At 43.6% G+C, this 26,170-nt stretch overlaps 1 protein-coding gene across 1 annotated transcript in view; it reads left to right on the top strand.

Annotated features, from left to right (window-relative positions):
• si:dkey-16j16.4 overlaps nucleotides 1-25,802 on the top strand; it is a 105,057-nt gene extending 79,255 nt beyond the window's left edge. Inside the window, exon 5 of the mRNA XM_041188551.1 lies at nucleotides 25,430-25,802. Within this exon, the coding sequence (XP_041044485.1) occupies nucleotides 25,430-25,558 (129 nt within the window). The 3' untranslated portion in view covers nucleotides 25,559-25,802. The remainder of the gene's footprint in view (nucleotides 1-25,429) is intronic.
• Nucleotides 25,803-26,170: the final 368 nt, after the last annotated feature.

Genomic DNA, 26,170 nt, shown 5'->3' with positions numbered 1-26,170 from the left:
CAATTGTTAATCTTAAAACTGAGATTGATAATATTTTTGACTAACAAAAAACTAAATGATGTAGGATGAAGGCAGATATGTTGAGTTAGGTCACAGATCAGCCATGATCTCATGGAATTGTGTGGAACAGCCTGGAGGGGCTAAGTGACCTCCTCTTGTTCCAGTGATATAATGCCAATGACCTCATTGGGCTGTGTCTTCCACATTTTAGGTAGGTCCCCTACCTGTCAGGGCGAGCTGGCTGCTGACTCTATTTTATGCAGAGGTAAAATGGTGTCGTGTGGGTACGAGACACAAACCCTATTGCCATGCTCCTTGTTGAGTGAGGATCCGGTATGCTGTTTATGCGGCAACTTGTAGCGGGAGTGATTGCCTTTCAATTATCCACCTCAGTTTTTTTGCGCGCATTAGTAATGCAAATTCATGAACGGCAAGGCATGCCAGTAAAGGAAGCATATAAATCAGCCACATGCTCAAGGGGTGCCAGTCAATAAAAGTGGAGAGGGTTAAGTATTTGTGGCATTTTATGGAGCATTCATCTGTTGATGCAGCTAATCAAGCTATTAAGCAGGCCAGGGACATCTGATTATGAGTCAGCAGAGGTCATTTCCATTTTACGAAAACATAAAAATTGATCCAATGGAAAGAAGCTAGCATGCAGAGTTGCAACGTCGCGTGCATCACTCCCTCCCCATAAGAGACGAGAAACCAAATCAAAACAGATTTCTAACTTGGTAAAAGCAAAAAACTGCGGACACTGGAAATCCAAAATAAAAACAAAAATACCTGGAAAAACTCAGCCGGTCTGGCAGCATCTGCGGAGAGGAACACAGTTAACGTTTCAAGTCCGAATGACCCTTCAACAGAACTAAGGAAAAATAGAAAAGAGGTAAAATATAAGCTGGTTTAAGGTGGGGGGGACGGGTGTTGGGACAAGAAAAGCTGGATAGAGGGCCAGTGATAGGTGGAGATAAGCAAAAGATGTCACAGACAAAAGGACAAAGAGGTGTTGAAGGTGGTGATATTTTCTAAAGGAATGTGCTAATTAAGTGTAGAAAGCAGGATGAGCAAGGTACAGATAGCCCTAACTTGGTACCTGTTTTTCTCTCTACATCTGCTGCGTGTCATATTGAGTATTTCCAGCATTTACTGTTTTCATTGAGGATATTGTAGCACTTGGAGCCTAGTTATGAGGAGAAACTTGGAGAGCTTTGGAGGGGGGGGGGTGGGCTGGTGGGCTAGGGGTGGAGCGGACTTGTCTGTTTTATGCCTTTAGAGAAAAATGCAGCACATGCGTAAAGCAAAAAAAAACACGTAACTCAGTAAGACCTGTGCGTTTGGTAAGTCAGTTAATGAAGGGCAGATGCCTGGGATACCAGATGTCATTCTGCAGCATTGAGCTGCTGAGGGACCAGGATCTGATCTCTGACAAACCACAGGGCATCAGAAGCAATACAAGATCAAGTGAAAGTGGTGCAGTGCCCTTTGGACACTTCCTGCTAGGGAAATTAAGTGAGTTGGAGACTCCTGTGTTTTGGATAGCCAGCGACACAGGCTCAACAAAACAAAAATTTGCCAAAGTAAAAGCTGAACCAGTATAGTGTGTAATGAGATCCCTGGCAGCTCAAAATGAATGAAGGAACTTCCAAGATTTGCATATTCAATACTGTTTGTGGAAGGTACAGATTCTTATGGCTTCTCTTTTGGATGTTCCATTTGCTTTGGAAATATATGGGAGAAAGATTCACTTTGTGAGAGCATTGATCATGCAAATTTGTTAACAGATCACTTTTTTTTAAAGAGTGACGTGACAGACTTTGGAAAGTACTTGAAGCTACAAGAAGAATCAATCTAAAGCTTAATGCTGACAAATCTGTATTTGGAGCCATTGTACTGGTGTTTGGTGATGGTTAGCATTAGAGTGTCTCAAATATTGAACTTGTTCCGAATCCACAGTGCAGGGAAGGCTGTAGAATTCCCACATGTGACCTGGATAAAATCACACCAAGTGTTTTAGTAAAGTGATCTCCCCTAAGGGACCATTGGAAAAGTCCGTTCGATGGAACTGGAATCACGGGCAGGAAAATGAGGAAAACTCATCCAGGAGCTGATCCAGAAACTCTTTGAACCTTGAAAACCAATAGACATTTCAGCTGATGCATCACAAGTTGGAATTTGAGGCCAATGTTGCTGTACAAGTACAGTGGCCTCCTGTTGCTTGCACACCACGTTGTTTGACTTTTTCTTCGAGGCATATCTTGACTCTAAGCAAAGGAGCTGTTAAATTTAACGCTCAACTATACTGGGCTCACTCAATTTCTGACTGGCTAAACTACAATCCACGTATTGATTTGCTTGCAGAAACATTTGAGCATTCGTATTTCATGTATATAACGAATAATTGGGCAAAAGACTTGCGACTTGGTGGTGACTGAACAGGACCAATAAATCAGGATGCAAAAAAAAGATAAAGTATCTAGGAACTTTTAAAAGTATATTGGGCAAAGTTAATATGGCCATGCCAACATGTACCCAGATGCATGTGTTACAGCACAATCCTGCCCTTTATGGTTGGGAAAAATAAATGATTAATTTTAAACATCCCTTTGCCTTGGAAAAGAAATGTAGTTTCTTTCTTAACATGAACTCCCATACCTTGCTACATCCTGGATTGTCCAGCTAACTTCAGTTATCAGCTGTGAGTGAGTAAATCCATGCAGTCCACCTTCAAGGATGTGATAACAGGACACTTCGAAAATATCAATGGCATTAGACAATGTCAACATGGATCTATGAAAGGGAAATCATGTTTGACAACCTACTGGAGTTCTTTGAGGATGTAACTAGAAGGATAGATAATGGAGAACCAGTGGATGTGGTGTATTCGGATTTTCAGAAAGCTTTTGATAAAGTCTCACATAAGAAGTTAGTTATGATAGTTGAAGGCCAAACACTTTACAAAGCAGCCTGCCTGATTAGCAGACCATAAGCTAGCTTAACATTCACTCCCTCCACCACTGACGCACAGTAGCAGCAGTGTGTACCATCTACAAGATGCAGCTCGCCAAGGCTCCTTCGACAGCGCTTTCCAGAGCCACGACCTTTACTACCTAGAAGGACAAGGGCAGCAGGTAGATGGGATCACCACCACCTGCAGGTTCCCCTCCAAGTCACTCACCATCCTGACTCGGAAATATATCTCCGTTCCTTCACTGCTGCCGAGTCAAAATCCTGGAACTCCCTTCCTAACAGCACTGTGGGTGTACCTACACCACATGGAATGCAAGGGTTTAAGGAGACGGCTCAACAAAACCTTCTCCGGGGTGGGGGGGGTGGGGGAAGGGTGGCAATTGTGATGGGCCTTGTGGGGCACCACCCACATCCTGAAAATGATTTTTTTTTAAAAAGGAACAATTTATTGGAGCACACTTTCCCTTTAACGAGACATACTCTAAATTTTAGATGCAACAGCTGCAACCCATTAACTTCTGGTCAAATTAATTTGCAGCAAAGACCGAGAAACTTCCTGCAGGATTTGTTACAAGCAGTAGATAATAGGACTCGGGTATTTTCAGAATACTGCTGGAGTGGGAGGTGTTAAACACAAAGAGTACTTTATCTGATGCAGTGACCTAACGACTTGTGAGTGTTGCCTTAGCGTGTAAGCTTGTGTCAATCCCTTGAGAATATAATTTTTTTTCACAGCCATCCCACTCAGTATCCTGTTTTTTTAAAAAAAACTAATCCTCATGTTGAACAATTATTCCTTTTTTCAAATTGGTGTTTATGCGCATTCTGTTCCGTATCCTTAGCTGGTGACATCCTAATTGTTGGAGGTGTGGAAATAAATACATCTAAAATGTTTCTGTTAACATTGCTGTTGATGAGAAATGGAATGACTCTGAAGGCGTATTACTCAGCATACAGGTTAGACATCGCAGGCCTAAACTCAATAACAACAATCCCAAACCCCTTTCCCACTTTCTCTCTCTCTCTCTTTCTCCATCTATCTGTGTTGGTCGGGTAGAGGGCTCTGTAGCAGTCTCATAGTAAGTAGCCATCGACATTGATTCAGAAAGGGTCCGAGGAACACCCTTGGCTTTTGTTTGACTTCTTTCTTCAGATATCTACCTTAGGAATACTGGTTAAATTCGGGGAAACAAATATGGGATCAAACTGCACCATGTCCATGGAAATAATGGACAGCATTCTCCGTGCCCGCTGGCGTCGGGCGTATTTGGGCAGTGTGAGTGGACAATATGGCGAGAAGACCAAAAGTTGGTTTGACGACATTGTAAAACCAGTTTACAATCCTTCACTCTGCCTGTTAATGGCCGGCTGTATTTCCCATTGTCAGACAACGGGAATTTCATTGTAATACATCTGCACATTATTATAGGCCCTGCTCGCTGGAATCATCCCCCGCCCCCCCCAACCACACTGGATCATCTGAGCACATCGGTGTGATTGCTCGCCGATATGTTTCACAACTGTACATAAGCGACATGCACCTGGCAAAGCTGCACTTCGCTTAGGACTTCGAAGTTTGTTTGCCTACCTTGCTTCGGGCTGCACTTTTGGCCATCAGCACCAGGCTTTGCAGGCAGCACCACGTCACTTTTAGGGGGGGTTCACAGGCAGGTCTCTATTTACCAGACCAGCCATAAGGCGGGTGTGGTTTTTCAATGGCTGCAGGGCTAGGGCTTGCTTTGGGAAAGGGAAGAGATGGCCTCAGGCAAGGGAAGAGGCTGCAGGGCTAGTACATTACTGGGGAAGGAGGATATCCCAAGGGTTGTGTGGGGGCACATGTTGATCTGTGTAAGTGGCCTCAAGGTGATGAGGACTGAGGAGAGGCAGCCTCCAGAGGAGATGGAGCCAGATGGAGATGTGAGGGCATGTGTGAGAGAGTGAGTGGTAATGTCCCTTGAGCTGGCAGTGAGTGAAATGCCAGTGAATGTGCGTGAGTTTAGAGTAATGGGATGGTTGCGATACCCTGGCAGCACGGATGAAATCATTCATCCTCTATCTGCAAGGATGGCCAGCGTCTTCTGTGTTGCATTGGCACTGATCACCACTGCCATCGCATACCAAGCCGGAGTGGTGAGACTGCTGCACCTCCTGCAGCCAGAGCGGGGGTAGAGGATGTGATGCCTCCACAGCATCCAAATGGCGTCCCAGGGATGTGTCACTGAATTGGGGAGCTGCAGTCTTCTTGCCTTTCAGGCCATGTCTTCTGTACAACGGTCCTGGGCTGGAAGCACTGAGAGGCGTGTGTGCAGCTGCACTTTAAATATGGCACCTGGCATGAGGAAGCAGCGACGTGATGGCATGGTGGGCAAATGAGAGCCCGCCTACCATCGAAACAGCATGTTTTCTGGGAATGCATGATTAATGAGGCGGGACAATTCAGCGTGTGAAGCCGCCTTTGTAAAATGTCCTTTTTTCCATCCGCTGCCGCACTTAGTGCAAATCAGGGATGATTCTGCCCGACTTTGCTCTTGTCACAGGCACAAGCTTCTACTTTGCACATTAACCTTGGTGTGAATGAATATTTTGAGTGTAATGGGTACGGTAATACATTGCTCATACTGGTGAACTAGTAAACTGAAGGTTGTGAGTTCAAGCCCCATCAAGTTGGCAAATTGAATTTAATGAATGTGGTTATTGCGGGCTGGCATCAGAAGGAAACAATCACAAAAGCAGCCAGATCCAACAACAACTTCCATTTTTTGAAGACCCTGAACATAATGAGGAGTCCCAAGACAGTGTTATCAAACAAAATTTGACATTGAGCCACATAAGGTGATATTTGGCCAGGCGACAAAAAGCTTGGTCAAACAGGTTGGTTTTAAGGAGTATCCTGAAAGAGGGGAGTTGAGAGGTTTAGGGTGGGAATTCCAGAGCTTAGGGCCCAGGAAGTGGAAGGAACAGTCTACTTGAGCTGCTTTTGAGTTGTCAGCTTTTTGAGTGCTGCATCAACTCTCTTGCTGGTTTTCTAAGTTTTGCTAAGTTGGTGCGAATGAGGAAGGAAAGCAATTCGACAGAAAATGGTTTAGTTTACTTAACCCAGAGGATGGTAAACGTAACGGCATCAGCAAGACACAGCGAGTACAATTCTAAATGAATCGCCAACGCAGTTTAATGTAAAACAAGCTCTCAAAACTCCCGGGTAAGGCAAGAAAAACCATTCGGATGGGTACGGATAGCTCCTGCAACATGGCTAAAAGGGGCAAAGAGGAATTTGAAAGGAGTGTGTCTAGAGATGTTAAACCGAACCAAATTTACAAATGTGAAAGCTGTTAGAGATGTGTTTAAAACATTAGAGGTTGCTAACAGGACTGAAGCTAAGGACAAGGCATAGAACGGTTAAAGTACTTATTGATTATTTCCTTCAAGATTCACTTAGTAGCATCCCCATCATTAATTTAGATAATCTAAGTAGCTTTGATAACACCCCCATCAATGAGGTGCTAGTCAAGCTAAAGGGGCTTAAGATGAACAAATCCTTCGAGATGAGTAAAAGAATTAGGATGAGATTTGTGAGGTTCTGATGATCACCATGAGAAATTTGATGAATGTTGAGGGGACTCTACTAGATTAGAAACCAGCTATAGCAGAGCTTGCATTCAAACAAAGGTTTTAAAAAGAAATAGACAGCTGCAGACATCAGTACCCGATAAAATAGAATTAATGATCAGGAATAAACCTGAGGACTCTGTGTTGTAGTAAATATCCATCAACATGGATCCGGAAAGAGCTCAATGAACTTCCTGGACTTTTCTATAACCTCTGATAAATTTGTGATGTTTTCTTAGAGTAGTGGAGACTGGAGGTGAAACCAGATAAGAAGTTGGCTGAAGCAATGAAGCTATAAAGGGAATGAGGTTGTGGAGAATGGTGTATGCCAGCAATTGGTGCTGATATTTCTAATTTATACCAACAACCTACCCTGAACCTCTCAGTTTAAGTTGGGCAGCTTCACAGATGAAGAACTGCTGGGGACAGTCAAGTTAATTTGGCAGGCGAGAACAGAAAAGTGATCTCACCCTGAACTTCTCAGTTTAAGCTGGTCAGACTCTCAGATGAAGAACTGCTGGGGACAGTCAAGTTAATTTGGCAGGCGAGAACAGTATAATGATCCCAATCAGAGCGCTTAGCACCAGCACCTTCTTTAGCCAGTTAGAGATGGGCAATAACCACTGGCTTTGCCAGTGATACCCTCATCCCAACAATGATTAAATAACAAACAGATGGCTGAATGGGTGAAACTGGTGGATGAAATTTAATAATAAGTACAAGGTTTTACACATGAGAGCAATTAATGGACTGGTTTACATACTTTCGGCATTCATCCAGCTGAAGATGATGTTGAGATATCCGAAGAAAGAACGTGCATTTTATAAAGCACCTTTTCTCAACTTGGGACATCATAAAATGTTTTACAGCTGATGGTTTATCTTCGAAGTGCAGTCACTTTTGATTTGGAGGCCAACACAGCAGCCGATCTCCACCCTGCAAAGCCCCACAAAACAACAAATAGACAATTGACCAGATAATCTGTGGTGTTCATAGACTTCCAGTCGCTATAGAGGAGTTACCAACAAATCAAAATAGACTTGGAATTACATTGTTAAATCAGTGGTGTTCAAGTCAAAGGATGTCATGTCAAAACTAAACAGTGTTCAGATCAGACTGTGGCCAGTACTTTTACTCAAACACAGGGAAAGGAAATAAGCACAGGGAGAGGAAATAAGCACAGGGAGAGGAAATGAACACTGGAGATATTCTGGAGAACAGCCACTTGCCGGTTCTTGGTTTCAGGGGAACTCCTTATGAGGAACGGTTAGCTTTTCAGTTTTCAAAGGCAGAGTATGAGAGGGTATATTCGCAGAGTGTCTAGGATTACAGATCATAAAAGATAAATAATTTATATAGTACCTCATCACATCCACAGAACATTCCAAAATGTTTCCCATCTGATGAATTAATTCTCAACTGCAGCCACTATTGTTATATAGGCAAATGTATAGTAACCAACGTGTTATGGCAAGTTCCCACTGACAGTAAGCAGTTAATGTTTTTGGAAATGTTGGCTGTGGGAAGAGTGTTAGCTAGGCAAGTAATTGTCTTCGAATATTGCAGTGGAATCTTCCCTGTCCATCTGAGAATTGCTGTTTTTGGACCAGCACTCCAGAGGTTGATCACTCGGCCTGAAGAAATGTTTCCTGCCATCAGTACTTGACTTACATTCTAAGTGTACCTAAGGCCCCTTGCCCTGCACCTGGTAGTTTAACTTGAATGAGTGCTCTAGGTTAACTTGTTCTCTTCTGCAGTATCGTCTTCTGACATCAGTGGTAAGGAAAATGCTAGAATCTATAGTAAACGATATGATAACAGGACACTTAGAAAATAATGGTAGGATCGGGCAGAGGCAACATGGATTTATAACATGTTTAACAAACTTGTTGGGGTCTTTTGAGGATGTAACTAGCAGAATAGATAAGGGAGAACTGGTGGATGTGTATATTTAGATTTTCAGAAAGCTTTTGATAAGGTCTCACATAAGAAGTTATTAAACAAAATTAGAGCATGTGGGATTGGGGGGGATATACTGGCATGGATTGAGAACTAGTTCACAGAATCACAGGATTTTAACGGCACAGAAGGAGGCCATCCTGCCCACCGTGTCTGCACCGGCTCTCCAAATGAGCATTATGACCTAGTGCCATTGGCCTGCCTTTTCCCCGTATGGCTACACATTGTTTCTATTCAAATAAACAGAGAGTAGGAATAAATGGGTCATCATCTTCAGATTGGCATGTGACTAGTGGGGGGCTGCAAGGATCAGTGCTTGGGCCCTAGCTATTCATTATATATATCAATGATTTGGATGTGTGAATTAAATGTAATATTTCCACGTTTGCAGATGACAAACTAGCTGGAAGTATGAGTTGTGAGGAGGATGCAAAGACACTTCAAGGGGATTTGAAGAGGCTTAGAGAGCCATATTTGGCAGATGGAATACAATGTGGTGAAATGGTGAGGTTAACCACTTTGGAAGGATAAACATAAATAGAGTATTTCTTCAATGGTGAGAGGCTGGGAAGTGTTGAACTCCAAAGGGACTTGGGTGTCCTTGTTCATGAGTCACTGAAAGCTAACATGCAGGTATAGCAAGCAATTAAGAAGGCAAACCGTAGGCCTTTCTTACAAGAGGATTTGAGTATAGGAGTAAAGATGTCTTACTGCAATTATATAGAGCTTTGGAGCATTGTGTGCAGTTTAGGTCATCTTACCTAAGAAAAGATATACTTGCCATAGAGGGAGTGCAGGGAATGTTCACCAAACTAATCTCTGGGATGGAGGGATTGTCCTAAGAGGAAAAATTAAATAGACTGGGCCTTCATTCTTGGGAGTTTAGAAGAATGAGAAGTGATTTCATTCAAACATACAAAATTCTTACAGGGCTCGACATGTTTCCTCTGGCTGAGGGGGGTCTAAAACCAGGGGGCAAAGTCTTAGAGTAAGGGACAGGTCATTTAGGACTGCGTTGAGGAGGGATTTCTTCATTCAAAAGGGTGGCGAATCTTTGGAATTCTCTACCCCAGAGGACTGTGGAGGTTCAGTAATTGAGCATGTTCAGGAATGAGATCGATAGATTCCTACTTATTAAAAACATAAGGGATACGGGGATAGTGCAGGTGTTGAAGGAGAATATCAGCCATGATCTTACCGAATGGCAAAGTGGACTCGATTGGCTGAAAGGCAAATCTTGCTCCTATTTCTTGTATTCTTATGTTCTCTTTTAGCCCCTTCTTTATCGAGTTTGGTTCCATTTATTGCGGGGTAAAAGCAGAAATTGCGAATTGTGCAGATGCTGTGGAGAATCGCTGTGTGCGTGTGTGTGTCTGTGCAGTTGGATAAAGAGCTCCGACATTGCCATTATTTCCTCCAATGAGCACTTAATTTATATTGAATTTCATCTGCCATTCTGCACTTGTAAATCTTGTCTGGGTCAGTGCCTGGATTCAGTGAGGGAAAGCAAGGAGCAAACCATTAGTCCTAATTGGTCCTGATAGACTGCAGTATGTTCCACTATTACTACTTTCTCAATATCTTCCTCTTTGCCACGCAGTTTTGTTGTCTCTTCGACTCTCAATCCCTGACAGGAAATCGTGAAATCACTTCAAGGAAAGTATGGATCAGGAAGGGGAACTGTTAGTCATGATCAACAACAGCAATTTAAATTCATATAACTTCTTCACCATAAAATGTCCCAAGGTACTGCACTGGAGCATGATAAAGCAAAATTTGGCACAGAGCCACATAAAGTGCCAAAGACCAAGAGCTTGGTTAAAGAGGCAAGGTTTGAGGAGCAACTTAAAAGAGGAAAGAGAGGCGATGTTCAGGAAAGGAGTGCCGGAGTTTTAGTGCTCAGGCAGCTGAAGGCATGGCCACCAATGGTGCAGCAAGTAAAATCGGAGGTGTTGGTGCTGAAGAGACCAGAATTGAAGAGACACAGGTATCTTGGAGGGTTAAGAGGGGGTTACAAAGGTTAGGGAGGAATGAGGCCATGGTGGGGATTTGAAAACGAAGATGAGAATTTTAAAATTGAGGTGTGGCTCAACCAGGAACCAACATAGGTCAGCGAGCACAGGTGTGATGGGTAAACGGAACTTGTTGTGTTAGGATTTAGGCAGCAGAGTTTTGGATGACCTCAACTTTTCAGAGGAGAGGGAGGGCAGTGGCACTTCATCAGAACCTGTCAACAAATAAAAATAACACGAGTAGAAAAGTTTAAAGTGTTTGATGTGGTGTTGAGCTTTAGACAGCAGTTACAAAGTTCCAAATTAATAACACTGAAATGCTATTTATAATTGGCTGATGTAAAGCAATTTTAATTTTGTCGATAAATTTAAGAGTCACTCAGTGTTTACCACTTCTAAATCTATGTATAAAAGGCAAATTTAATTTTGAACCTGGCCTGGATTCAGTGGGGGAAAGCCCTAATCAGCCCTAATTGATGCAGATAGACTGAAGGATCTCACACCACTTCGATTACTCACTATATTCCTCAGCTCTCTTCAGCTTATCTGTCCATTAATTTCTATTTCAGTCCCTAGTCTTTCTCCCTGATATTTTCTTTCCTTTTCCATTTTTATCTCTTCCCAAAATCTCCCTCTCTCATCCTTTGTCTCCCTTTCTCCTTTTTTGCCTCCCTCTTTCTGTCTCTCCACTTCTTCCCCATTTACTCTCTCTCCCCTTCTCCCTCTTTTCCTTGTCTCTTTTTGCCTCTTCCTAGCTTCTCTTCTCTGTCTGCTTTCTTATTCTTCCCCCCAGATTTTTTCCTTCCACAGTGTCTTCCTCCTGCTTCTGCCTCTCGCCCTTTTCCTTTCTCCCATTGCTCACCATCACTGCTTCTCTTTTCTCCAGTCTCTTTTGCACTCTAGCCCTCTCTCACTCTCACTCCTTCTCACTCATGCTGTCCCTCTCGCTCCCACGCACGCACTCGTTCTCTTCCTCATTCTCTCTCCCACTCTAGTTCTCGCTTGCTCTTGCTGTCTCCCTTGCTCTTTTTCGTTCCCACTCTCACTCTCTTGTGCTCGCTCACTCTCTCACTGCCTCTCTTGCTCTCTCTTGTTCCCTCTCTTGTGCTTTCTTTCACGCTCACTTGGTCTCTCCCACTCACTTGTGCGCTCCCACGCTCTCACTCTCTCCCCCGCTCTCTATGCCATCTTCAGGCAGGCAAGACACACTTTAATTTCTCTTTCTTTGGTGATTATTATTTCTTTTTTCTCTTCATGGGTTGAATCTCTGATGTGATAATTCTTCCTCCCTCACTTTCCAAATAGGAGAGCTGTGTGGAAAGTACAATGAATTTACAAAGGGAACCTCTGTGGGTTAATGACCTAAAATTCACCGGGCATGCATTGCAGCTTTAAGCAAACATTCAATAACTAGCCAGATGGAGCTTGATTTTTTAGCTTTGCACGGCTGAACACTACTCGATATCATCTTTCATTCCAATCAGTACTTTCTTGGAGCTTCTCAAAGTTCCTTTGTAGCTGGTGAATTCTCAAATAGATCGAACCTTTTGATAATCCTTCCTTTTGAATTTTGAACTCTCTCATTTTCTGTTTTTTTTTATTCCTTTATCTTTATCATTTTATCTGCCTGTGTATCTTGTACTTCTCCCTATCTCCTTGTCCATCTTTTTCAATTTCTAGTCTTATTCTCCCTTTCCTCTTCCTTTATTTCTCTTTCCCCTCTCTCTTTCACTGTCTTATATTCTCCTATCTCTCTCTCAATCTTTGCTCATTCTTGTCTCTGCCTCTCTGTCTCTCCAATCTTTTCCTAATCCTCTGTCTGGCTCACTCCCTGTGACTGTCATGGCCTCTCACTCTCTCTCTTTCTGCCTCTTATCTCACCCGCACACACTGTTAAGGTAAAGGATGGACAGTACCTTTGTCGGAAGAATGAGTGACAATAGCAAGGGGAAGATAGGACACTTCGCTTGAGAAGACATTCCTCATGAGATTTTCCCATTTTAACCGTGTAAGGTTTTGATTTTAATGTCATACTTTTAAAGTGAAACAAGAGTTTCATTGCCTGAGACTGTGGTGGAGGCATATTCAATTATGGCTTTCAAAATGCATTGGAAAATTATCTGAAGAGAGACAACTTGCAGGGCTAAGGGGAAAAGGTGGGGGAGTGGGGTTACAGCACAGAAGGAGGCCATTCGCCTGTGGTGTCTCTGCTGGCCTTCTACAGGAGCAATCCACCCAGTGCGACTCTCCTGCCACCTCCCTGTAGCCTCGATCACTTTTCCTTTTCAGATAATGATCCAATTCCCTCTTGAATGCCCCGATTGAATCTGCCTCTACTGCACTTTCAGGCAGTGCATTCCAGATCCTAACCACTCGCTCTGTGAAAAAGTACACATAAATATGCAGATCCCTGTGCTCCTACACCCCTTTAAAATTGTACCCTTTAAAATTGTACCCTTTATTTTAAACAGTCTCTCTGCGTTCTTTCTACCAAAATGAATCACTTCGCACTTCTCTGCATTAAATCTGTCACTAGTCTGTCCATTCTACCAGCCTGTCTATGTCCTTTTGAAGCTCTACACTATCTTCCTCACAATTCACAATATTTCCAAGTCTCCTGTCATTAGAAAATTTTGAAATTGTGCCCTGTATACCAAGGTATGGATCATTAATATATATCAGGAAAAGCAGGGGTCCTAACACTGACCGCTAGGGAACTCCACTATAAAACTTCCTCCTGTCCGAAAAACAACAGTTCACCACTGCTCTTGTTTCCTGTCGCTTGGCAAAATTTTGTATCTATGTTGTTACTGTCCTTTTTATTCCATTTACTCACAAGCCTGTTGTGTGGCACTTTATCAAATGCCTTTTGGAAGTCCATGTACACCACATGAACAGCATTACCCTCATCGAAAAAACTCAAGCAAGTTAAATTAACAAGATTTTGCCTTAACAAATCCTTGTTGGCTTTCCTCAATTGACCCACATTTGCCCAAGTGACTATTAATTTTGTCCTGAATTATTGTTTCTAAAAGCTTCCCCACCATTGTAGTTAAACTGATTGGCCTGTAGTTGCTGGGTTTATCCTTGAACATTTTTTTTCTTAAACATGGTGTAACATTTTCAATTATCCAGTCCTCTGGCACCACCCCTGAGTCTAAGGAAGATTAGAAAATTATGACCAGTGTCTTTGCAATTTCCACCCTCACTTCCCTCAATATCCTTGGATGCATCTTATCCAGTCCTTTGAAGTCCTTATCCTCAACTTCTAAGTGCAGCCAATCTATCTAATCCTCCTCCTTATCAATTTTAAACTCTTCAAGTGTCTGAACTACCTCCTCTTTCACCATGACTTAGGCTCTTCCTCATTAAAGACAGATGCAAAGTACTCATTGAAGACCCCCGCCTTCATTCGTAAATCTCTTTTCTGTCCCTCATTGGCCCCAATCCTCCTCATACCACCCTTTTACTATTTATATACCTATAGAAGACTTTTGAATTCCCTTTTATGTTAACTGCCAGCCTCTTCTCATACTCTCACTTTGCTTCTCTTATTTGCTTTTGCACTTACCCTCTGAATCTTCGATATTTGGCCTACTTCTCAATTGTATTATCCACCGGACATCCGCCACAAACACACTTTCTGTGTTTCACCTTATTCTCTATCTCTCTTGTCATCCCTGGGAGCTCTGGGTTTGTTGGCAGTGCAGTGCAGCACTCTCTCCGTACAACACTGGAGTGTCAACCTAGATTTTTGCACAAGTCTCTGGAGTAGGGCTTGTACCCATGACCTTCTGACTCAGAGATGAGCATACTGCCAAATAACATGGTTGACACCTAGCTCCTGCCAGCACTGAAGAGATTTTTTAAAAAATTAGTATGAGCTGTGATATTGTAGCTTTAAGATCAAATTCCACACCCTCCCTTCCCTGTGCCACAATGACTCTGGTAATCAAATCACCGTGTGAATAAGCCTGGGATGGCTGCTGACCAAGTCTTGTAACATTTGTAAACCATTAGCACAAAAGCCAAATAAAAAAAAATAAGCGGCCTGCCTCCTGCTTTACTAATGCTTAGGCTGGTGAAATTTAATTTTGTTCGGGCTCAGTGCTGGGAGGGGGTTCTTTTGCTTAATTGAGTGGGTCTCATTTTGTTGTGCAACAAGATAATCCAGGCATCCACGTAGATTCGCAGCAGCAGCCTAGCAACAGTAAAGCACTTTCTTTCTCAAGTGAATTTTGTGAGGCACGTGGGTGCTGCGGAATGAAACACCTTCCCAGATCTGATATTCTCAGGTCGGGCATAGCGGGGTTAGCTGTGGAGTGAAGCTTGCCTGTTTCCACTAGTAAGACTCAACTCTCAAGGGGTGATCTAATCAAAGTGTTAGAGCTGATTACGGACGTGGATGGGGTAGATAGAGAGAAGCTATTTCCTTTGGTGGGGGGAGCCCACAGCAAGGGGACACCACCTTAAAATTCGAGCTAGACCAATCGGGGTGGGGGGGGGGGGGTGGGGGGGAGGGGGGGGGTAGGGGGGTAATGCTGGATTCACGCAAAGGGTAGCGAAAATCAGGTACTGCCTCTTGCAAAAAGCTGTTGAGGCTGTGGGGTCAATTGAAAATTTCAAAACTTAGATTAACAGCTTTTTGTTACATGAGGTTCCTTGTAGAATCAAAGTGGATTTAAGTGAATGTTGGAACAACTTTGAGGGGTTGAATGGCCTTCTCTTGTTCCTATGTTCCTAACTTAACAATTGCTCACCCTCATGCAGCACTGTGGCACTTTGGGAGACCCATGATTTGTAAACATTTTTTAAATGCTCATTATTCATGTGTCGAAATGTGTAGAAAGCTTTACTGAGCGTTCCTGAGTGAATCACAGATGTTCTACTACAAAGAATAAGTCTGGAAATTATGGAGTTGAGTGTTGCTAATTGCCACTGTGTCATTTTCCATTGCCTATGTTGCCAATATTGTGGCCAGTTTGAGTGACAGGAGGTTTATCTTTAAAGGATTCCCACCTTCTATAAAGTAAACACCAATTGGAAGTTATTTTCTGAGGAGACTGGCATAATTCAGAGAAACATCCCAGGGCCCTTCACAGGAATCTTATCAGATTAAAGTCGGGGGTTGAGTAAAAGATGGATTTTCAGATGAAATGAGAGATGAAGAGAAGTTTAGGGCAGGAATTCGAGAATGTAGGATCTGAACAGCTGAAGACTCGGCCTTCAACATAAGAGCATAAAAGCATAAGAAGTTAGAGCAGGAGAAGATCATATGGTCTATTGGGCCTGCTCCAGCATTCAAAATGATCATTTCTGATCTTCAGCTTCAATTCTCCGCCTACTCCCTATTTCCCTTGATTCCCTGAGAGACCAAAGATCTGTCTTCAAGATATTCAACGATGAAGCATCTGCAACCCTCTGGGGCACAGAATTCCAAAGGTTCACAACCATTTGAAAGAACTAACTTCTCTTTATCTCGGTCCTACATGACCGGCCCCTTATCATGAAACTGTGCCCTCTTGTTCTAGATTCCCTAGCCAGTGGAAACAACCTCTTAGAATGCGCCCTGTCGAGCCCTTTCACAATCTTGAATGTTTCAGTGAGATCACCTGTCTCGAAACTCCAGAGAATATAGAACCAATTTGCTCAGCCTTTCATAGGATAACTCCCTCATCCCAGGGATTGATTGTGTGCAATTTTGGACTGCATATTTAATAAAGGATATACTTGAATCGGAGGCAGTACAGCTAAGGTTCACTCAATGTTTCCAGGTATGGTCTCACAAAAGCTCTGTATGATTAAATTCTTGTACTCCAATCCCCTTGCAATAAAAGCCAATATGATATTTGTTTTCCTAATTGCTTGCTGTACCTGCATGCTAACTTTTTGTGTTCTTTGTACGAATGTAATCAGGTCCCTCTGAACATTGACGTTTAGAAGTTTCATGCATTCTTACAACCAAAGAGAATAACCTCACACTCTCGACATTATACTCCATCTACCACCTTGTTGCCCACTCACTTAACCTGTCTATATCTCTTTGCAGCCTCTTTGTGTCCTCCTCACAGCTTTTAAAAAATTGTTTTCACAGGATGTGGGCATCGCTGGCTGGGCCAGCATTTATTGCCATCCCTAATTGCCCATGAGAACTGAGTGGCATGCTAGGCCATTTTAGAGTCAACCATATTCCTGTGGATCTGGGGTCACATGTAGGCCAGACCGGGTAAGGACAGCAGATTTCCTTCCCTAAAGGACATTAGTGAGCCAGATGGGACTTTACAACAATCGACAATGGTTTCATGGTCATCGTTAGACTTTTTAAAATTACAGATTTTTCCCATCTACCTTTGTATCATCAGCAAACTTAGATACATTACTCTCAATCTCTTTGTCTAAGTCATTAATATAGATTGTAAATAGCTGAGGCCCCAACACTGATCTTTGCAGCATTCCAATAGTTACAGCCTGCCAACATGAAAATGCCCCATTTATCCCTACTCTTTGCTTCTTGACCATAAACCAATCCTCTGTCCATGCTAATATGCCATCCCCAACTCCATGAGTCCTTATTTTATGTATTAACCTTTTCTGTGGCACCTTATCAAATGGTTTTTAGAAATCCAATTATACTATATCTACTAGTTCCCCTTCATCTACCCTATTAGTTACATCCTCAAAAATGGCAATAAATTTGTCAAACCAGATTTCCCTTTCGTAAAGCATGTTGACTTGTTTTAATCATACTATGCTTTTCTAAGTGCATAGTTAGGACTTCCTTAATAACCGATTCCAGCACTTTCCCAATGCCTGACGTCAGGCTAGCTGGTCTGTAGTTCTCTGTCTTCATTCTTCCTCTTTTAAATAGCGGTGTCATATTTGCGAGCTTTCAATCTTTTGGGACCTTCCTAGAATTTAGGGAATTTTGGAAAATCATAGCCAGCACATCCGCTATCTTTGCAGTTATTTCCTTTGGAACTCGAGGTTGCAGGCCTTTCAGCCCTGGATATTTGTCAAATTTAAGCCCCTTGAGCTTCTCCAGTACTTTTTCTCTGCTGATATCAATTACATTAATTTCCTTACTCATATTAGCCTTTTACCCTCTATTTCTGATACACAACTTGTATCTCCTACTATGAGGACAGACACAAAATGTTTGTTCAATGTCTGCTGTTTCCTCATTCCCTTTGATAATTTCTCCTTTCTCTGCTTCTAAGGGGCTAACATTTACTTCAACTACTGCCTTCCTTTTCATATACTTTTAAAAGCTCTTATCATCTGCATTTTATATTCAAGGTTAGTTTACTCTCATATTCTACTTTTTTTCCCCTTTATGAACATTTTGGTGACTCATTGCTGATTTCTAAAACATTCCCAATTCTCAGGCTTACTACTACTCTTTGCAATATTATAAGCCTCTTCTTTGAAACTAATTCTACCCTTAACCTCCTTGGTAAGTCATGGAGTCATAGAGTTATACAGCACAGAAACAGGCCCTTCAGCCCATCGTATCTGTGCCGGCCATCAAGCCCCTATCTATTCTACTCCCATTTTCCAGCACTTGGCCTGTAGCCCTGTATGCTATGGCGTTTCAAGTGCTCATCTAAATACTTCTTAAATGTTGTGAGGGTACCTGCCCCTACCACCCCCTCAGTAGGTGTATGTTCCAGATTCCAACCGTCCTCTGGGTGAAAAAGCTTTTCCTCCCATCCCCTCTAAACCTCCTGCCCTTATCTTAAATCTATGCCCCCTGGTTATTGACAACTCCACTAAGGGGAAAAGTTTCTTCCTATCTCCCCTATCTGTGCCCCTCATAATTTAGTATACCCCTATCAGGTCCCCCTTCAGCCTTCTCTGCTCTAAGGAAAACAACCCCAGCCTATCCAGTCTCTCTTCATAGCTGAAACGCTCTAGCCCAGGCAACATCCTGGTGAATCTCCTCTGTACCTTCTCAATTGCAATCACATCCTATGGTGTGGTGACCAGAACTGCACACTGTACTCCAGCTGTGGCCGAACTAGCATTTCATACAGCTCCAACATAACCTCCCTGCCTTTACATTCTATGCCGTGGCTAATAAAGGCAAGTATCCCATATGCCTTCTTCACAGATGGATCTTTCTCATTGAGCTTTTGTTTTTCAATGGAATGTATTTTTACTGAACATTTTGAATTATTTCTTTAAATGTTTCCCACTGTTTATTTAGCACCAAAGCATTTAGTCTATTTAGCAATAACCTGCTCACTGATGCTCAGTTTGGGGTCTGCCAGGGTCACTCAGCTCCTGACCTCAATACAGCATTGATCCAAACAAAAAAGAAGAGCTAAATTCCAGATTGAGGTGAGAGTGACTGCCCTTGACATCAGTGCAACATTTGACCGTGTGTGGCTTCAAGGAGCCCTCGCAATACTGGAGTCAATGGGAATCAGGGGGAAAACTCTCCGCTGGTTGTGATACCTGGCACACGGAAAGATGGTTGTGGTTGTTGGAGGTCAACCATCTTGGTCTAAGGGCATCGCTTCAGGAGTTCCTGAGGGCCGTGTCCTTGGCCCAACTATCTTCAGCTGCTTCATCAATGACGTTCCTTCAGAAGTGGGGATGTTTAGCACCATTCATACTGAAGCAGTACATGTCAAAATGCAGCAATACCTGGACAACATTCAGATAAGTGGCAGATAACATTCATGCCACCCAAGTGCCAGGAGTTGAATGGCCCTTGTGGAACCTGAACTGAGCATTAGTGAGCAGGTTACTGCTGAGTAAGTGAGCTTGGTAGCACTGCTGATGACCGCTTCTATCACTTTACTGATGATCGAGAGTAGGCTGATGAGGTGGTAATTGGCTGGATTCGATTTGTCCTGACTTTTGTGGACAGGACATACCTGGGAAGTTTTCCAAATTGCCGGGTAGATGCCAATGTTGCAGCTGTACTGGGACAGCTTGACTAAGGGAGCACAAGTCTTCAGTACTATTGCTGGAATGTTATCAGGGCCCATAGCCTTTGCAGTATCCAGTGCCTTCAGCCATTTCTTGATATCACGTGGAATGAATCGAATTGGCTGAAGACTGGCATCTGTGTTGCTGGGGACCTCAGGTGGAGGCCAAGATGGATCATCCACTCGGCACTTCTGGCTGAAGCCCGTTAAGATTCTGTGATTGTTGCGAATGCTTCAGCCTTATCTTTTGCATTGATGTGCTGGGCTCCCCCATTATTGAGAATGGGATATTTTGTGGAGCCTCCTCCTCCAGTGGATTGTTTAATTGTCCACCACCATTCATGACTGGGTGTGGCAAGACTGCAGAGCTTGGATCTGATCCATCGGCTGTGGGATCGCTTAGCTCTGTCTGTCACTTGCTGATTAAGCTCTTTAGCATGCAAGTCATCCTGTGTTGTAGCTTCACCAGGTTGACACCTCATTTTTAGGCATGCCTGTTGGTGCTCCTGGCATGCCCTCCTGAACCAGTGTTGATCCCCTGGTTTGATGGTAATGGTAGAGTGGGGGATATGCCGGGCTATGAGCTTACAGATTGTGGTTGAGTACAACTCTGCTGCTGCTCATGGTCTACAGTGCCTCACGGATGCCCAGTTTTGAGTTGCTAGGTCTCTTCAAAATCTATCCCATTTAGCATGGTGGTAGTGTCACACAACATGATGGAGGGTATCCAGAATGTGAAGGTGAGATTTCATCTCCACAAGGACTGTGCGATGTTCAATCCTACCGATACTGACATGGACAGATGCATCTGCAACAGGTAGATTGATGAGGTTGATGTGAAGTAGGTTTTTCCCTCTTTATGGTTCCCTCACTACCTGCCATAGACCCAGTCTAGCAGCTATCTCTTTTAGGACTTGGCCAGCTCAGACCGTATCACAGAATCTTAACGGCATGGAAGGGGGCCATTCGGCCCATTATGTCTGCACTACCCTCCAAATGAGCACTATGACCTAGTGCCATTGCCTTGCCTTTTCCCCTGTACCCCTGCACATTGTTTCTATTCAAATAATTATCTAGTGCCCTCTTGAATGCCGTGATTGAAACTGCCTTCACCACATTTGCAGGCAGTGCATTCCAGACCCAAACCACTCGTTGTGTGAAAAAGTTTTTTCTCACGACACATTTGCTTCTTTTGCAAATCGCATTAAATCTGTGCCCTCTCATTCTTCATCCTTTTACAAGCGGGAACAGCTTCTCCCTATCTACTCTGTCCAGCCCCCTCATGATTTTGACCATCTCTATCAATCTGTTCAATCTATCTTCGTAACTGAAGTTTCTTATCCTGGGAACCATTCTTGTAAACCTCTTCTGCACTGTCTCCAATGTGTTCACATCCTCCCTATAATGTAATGCCCAGGACAGTGCACAATACTCCAGCTGAGGTCTAATGAGTGTCTTACATAAATTCAGCATAACCTCCCTGCTCTTATACTCAATGCCCCTATCAATAAAGCCCAGGATACTACATGCTTTATTAACTGCTCTCTCCACCTATCCTGCCACCTTCAATGATCTATGCACCTATACACCCAGGTCTTTCTGCTCCTGCACCCCCTTCAAAATTTCACCCCTTATTTTATGTTGTCTGTCCATGTTCTTCCTACCAAAATGCATCACCTCACACTTCTCTGCATTGAACTTCATCTGCTATCTATCTGCCCACTCCACCAACATGTCTATGTCCTTTTGAAGTCCTCCTCACAGTTTACAGCACTCCTAAGCACGCCAAGATCTAGATCATTAATATATATCAGGAAAAGCAAGGGTCATAATGCCAACCCCTGGGGAACTCCACTACAAATCTTCCTCCATCCCGAAAAATATCCATTGACCATTATTCTCTGCTTCTTATTTTTCAGCCAATTTTGTACCCACGTTGCTACTGTCCCTTTTATTCCGTGAGCAATAACTTTTCTCACAAGTCTTTTCTGTGGCACTGTGTCAAATACCTTTTGAAAGTTCATGTACACCACATCAACAGCATTGCCCTCATCGATCCTCACAGTTACCTCTTCAAAAAACTCCAGTAAGTTAATTAAACATGATTTTCCCTTTAGAAATCCATGCTAGCTCTTCCTTATCACCCAGCAGTGGTGCTATTGAGCCACTCATGGTGATGGACACTGAAGTCCCCTGCTCAAAGTATATTCTGTGCTCTTGCAACCCTCAGTGCTTCCTCCAAATGGTCTTCAACATGGAGAAGCATTGATTCATCAGCTGAGGGGGTGGCGGTTGGTGGTAATCAGCAGGAGGTTTCATTGTCCATGCTTGACCTGATACCATGTGATTTCATGGGGTCCAGAGTTGATGTTAAGGGCTCCCAGGGCAATTTTCCCCTGACTGTATATCACTGTGTCACCACCTCTGGTGGGTCTGTGTTGTCGGTAGGAACAGACTTTTTAAATTTTCCTTCATGGGATGTGGGCATTGATGGCTGGGTTAGCATTAATTGCCAATTCCCTAGTTGCCCTTGAGAAGGTGGTGGTGAGCTGCCTTCTTGAACTGTTGCAGTCCTTGTCATGTAAGTACACCCACAGTGCTGTCAGGCAGGGAGTTCCAATATTTTGACCCAGTGACAGTGAAGGAACAACGATATATTTCCAAGTCAGCATGGTGAGTGGTTTAGAGGGGAACTTGCAGGTGGTTTTGTTCCCATGCATCTTCTGCCCTTGTCCTTCTAGATGGTAGTGGTTGTGGGTTTGGAAGGTGTTGTCCTAGGAGTCCTGGTGAGTTCCTGCAGTGCATCTTGTATTCCACCACACTCCTGACTTGTGCCTTGTAGATGATGGACATGCTTTGGGGAGTCATGAGGTGAGTTACTCGCTGCAGGATTCCTAGCCTCTGACTTGCTTTTATAGCCACAGTAGTTATATGGCTAGTCCAGTTTAGTTTCTGATCAATGGTAACCCCCAGGATGTTGATAGTGGGGGATTCAGTGATGGTAATGCTATTGAATTTTGAGGAGCAATGGTTAGGTTCTCTTTTGTTGGAGATGGTCATTGCCTGGAACTTGTGTGGCGCAAATGTGACTTGAAAAATGTCAGCCTGGATATTGTCCAGGTCTTGCTGCATTTGGACATGGACAGCTTCAGTATCTGAGGAGTCACAAATAGTGCTGAACATTGTGCAATCATCAGGGATGATCCCCACTTCTGACCTTATGATGGAAGGAAGGTCATTGATGAAGCAGCTGAAGATGGTTGGGCTGTGGACACTACCCTGAGGAACTCCTGCAGTGATGTCCTGGAACGGAGATGATTGACCTCCAACAACCACAACCATCTTCCTTTGTGCTAGGTAAGATTGCAACTAGCAGAGAATTTTCACCCTGATTCCCATTGAGTTCAGTTTTGCTGGGACTCCTTGATGCCACACTCGGTCAAATGCTGCTTTGATGTCATGGGCAGTCACTCTCACCTCACCTTGAGGATTCAGCTCTTTTGACCATGTTTGAACTAAGGCTGTAATGAGGTGAGGAGCACAGTGACCTTGGCAGATCCAAACAGCATCAGTGAACAGGTGGTGCCTGGTCATTATCTGTAAGCTATGATTCTGTGAGTATGACTATGTCAGACTGTTGCTTGACTAGTCTGCGAGACAGTTCTCCCAATTTTAGCAAAAGCCCCCAGATGTTAGTAAGGAGGACTTTACAGGATCGATGCGGCTGGTTTGTTCTTATTTCTGGTGCCTAGGTCGATGCGGGGTGATCTGCACACTTTTGATCCTTTTTGTAGGCTTTGTAGCAGTTTTGATACAACTGTGTGGCTTGCTTGGCCATTTCAGAAGGCATTTAAGAGTGCTGTAGGTCTGCAGTCACATGTAGGCTAGACCAGGTAAGGACATTAGTGAACCACTAATACAGGGAGAGGTGAGGCCATAGATAGATTTAAGCGTGAGACTGAGGCTGAAAATTGGGGGATGAGGGGCCAGTGGAACCCCATGGCATACCAGGGACACACATCCATACACCATTTATACACATGGACACCACACACAAACATGCACTGCAGATGTCAGCTAAAGGTTGAGGTTAATTGCCATTGATTGTTCTCACTTCCTAGGCTGTTTTGACACTGTCTTTTATCTTTGAATGCCCTCTCACCTTCCTTGCCCACTCCTTCACCCTGTGTCCTGCTGCACAATATATATTCCAGCACAGACATAACAGACCAAATGGCCTCCTTCTCTGCCATAAATTTTCTGTTTCCATGTCTGAATCAGAAGTTTGTGAATTCATGTCCCGTTATCTATCATCTAGTCTGATTCTACAGTGCAATATTGATGGAGTAATGTTAGGTGTATTCCTGAATCAGATGAGAGATTAAACCAAACACATCTTCCCATCCCCTCCCTTGTCAGCATTCCGTTCTCTCCATGACACTCTGGTCCATTCCTCTATCACTCCCATCACCTCATCCCCTTCCCCTGTCACCTTCCCATGCAATCGCAGGAGGTGTAACATCCACCCCTTTACCTCCTCCCTCCTTACTTTCCAAGGCCCCAAACATCACCTTCCAGCTGAAGCAGTGATTCACTTGCATTTCTTTCAATTTAGCCTACTGTATTTGCTGCTCCCAATGCAGTCTCCTCTACACTGGGGAGACTAAAGGCAGAGTGGGTGACTGTTTTGTGGAACACCTTCACTCAGCCTGCAAGCAATGACCCCGACCTTCCTGCTGCTTTCCATTTCAATTCACCATTTGCTCTCATGCTCACATTTCTGCCCTTGGCATGCCACAATGTTCCAGTGAAGCCCAATGCAAACTGGAGGAACAGCACCTCATCTTCCCCAACCCGCTCCCCACACAGGGCCAGTCTGTAACTAGTTCTTGTGTTTTCCTTTCAGAGAATGTTGTTCTGCTATTAATACATTCTGCTATCTGACCTTTATGCCACTATTAGCACCTGCCTAGTCTTTAAGGCTATCATTCACACTCCCTTTGTCTTGTGTCCATGACATCTTTGTCAAATCTCTCCTGAGCTCCGCGCTATCCCTGACCATCTAATTTGCCCTACCTGCTCCACTCCCTCTCTTCAAAAGTGTAAAACCCATCACATTCCTACTGCGCTTCAGCTTTGTTGAAGGGTCAGACGGACTCGAAACGTTAACTCTGTTTCTCTCTCCACAGATGCTGCCATCCTGCTGAGATTAAACTAAGTCTACATCTGACCTATGTTAAAGATTGGGAAAGACCCCATGCCTTTATTTAAAGAAGATCAGTTAGTTCAGATATCTTGTTGCTCAGTTGGTAGCACTCTCCTCTGAATCACAAGGGTCTGGGTTCCAACACCACTCCAGAGTTTGAATGCAATAATTAGGCTGGCACTTCAGTGCAGTACTCAGGCAGTGCTACAGGTGCTACCTTTTGGATGGGATGTTAAACTGAGGCCCAGTTTGCTCACTTGGGTGGATATAAAAGATCCCTTGGCGCTATTTCGAAGAAGAGCAGGGAGGTTATTTCAGGTGTCCTGACCAATATTTAGCCCTCGTTATCTGGTCATAATCACATTGCTGTTTATGGGAGCTTGCTGTGTGCAAATTGACAGCCCTGTTTCCTACATTACCAAAATGACTACACTTCAAAATGACTACACTTCATTGGCTGTAAAGTGCTTTGAGATGCCTGATGCTCGTGAAAAGCACTATATAAATGTGAGTATTTTCTGGCTATCACAACCAGCAAAACAAGGAATTGATTCCTTTTATTAATGTGTGCAAAATAGCTGCTATGTTTACCCTGTAGAGATACCTGTACTTCATAGTAATTCATTGTATGAGGGCACCTGAGATCTGATAAGGTGCTTGTGAAATCTTCCTATTTTCTTCAAACTAACAGCATCTTGGACTTCATTGCTGACCGTGTCTTCACTTTGTCTTTTCCCCAGAGCATCAGCGGCAGCTGCCCCCCGCCACGATATTTGTACGACCCGTCGAGCTTTGCATTCCGCTCCCTGAGCACCTTGACCCCCATGAGTCCAATGGCTCCAGTTGAAGAACCACCCTGTGCCTACTGAAGGAGCTGCTGCCCCTTACTGCAGAGACCTGGCTGTGAGGAAAGCCGTGATATAGCATTGGGACTTAAATTTCCCACAAGGAACTGGCCTGCCTGTTGGAGCAGTCCTGAAGAGCTGATTATTTTTGATAGACTGATGTGGACTAAAAGCCTGAAGCTTTGCTGCTAGTTGGGGCTTTGTAACATTCCTAGGCCTGTGCTAAAGCCATTGAAGGACAGTGGACATTGAAATTGCTATACTAGTATGAATAGTTATATTAAATAAAGAACACTTTTGTATATATGTGTGTGTGTGTGTGTGTGTGTGTGTGTGTGTGTGTGTGTGTGTGTGTGTGTGTGTGTGTGTGAGAGAAGCACCACCAGGGTCCTCATTGAGTCAACAACAAGGTTGGTAGTACCAAGCTGATGTGGCCAAAAATTGATGGTTCCTCTATTAATTTTCTCCCCATCTTGCCCAAAAGCACCAGTTCACACTGGGGTAACTCCTCCAGGAGCAATGATCATCCTCTTGTCCTTTCCCTATGAGTGTGTCTAGATATCAAGTGCCAGTAAGGCATTCGACTAAGAATGCACTTGACCCGTGGCCTCTCCTGGCAGGAAGATGGCAAAGATA

This window comes from Carcharodon carcharias, chromosome 5 (genome assembly GCF_017639515.1).
Source record: "Carcharodon carcharias isolate sCarCar2 chromosome 5, sCarCar2.pri, whole genome shotgun sequence".
NCBI classification, from domain to species: domain Eukaryota; kingdom Metazoa; phylum Chordata; class Chondrichthyes; order Lamniformes; family Lamnidae; genus Carcharodon; species Carcharodon carcharias.
The sequence above is the reverse complement of the archived record's forward strand: the minus strand, read 5'-3'. Positions and strand labels throughout refer to the sequence as shown.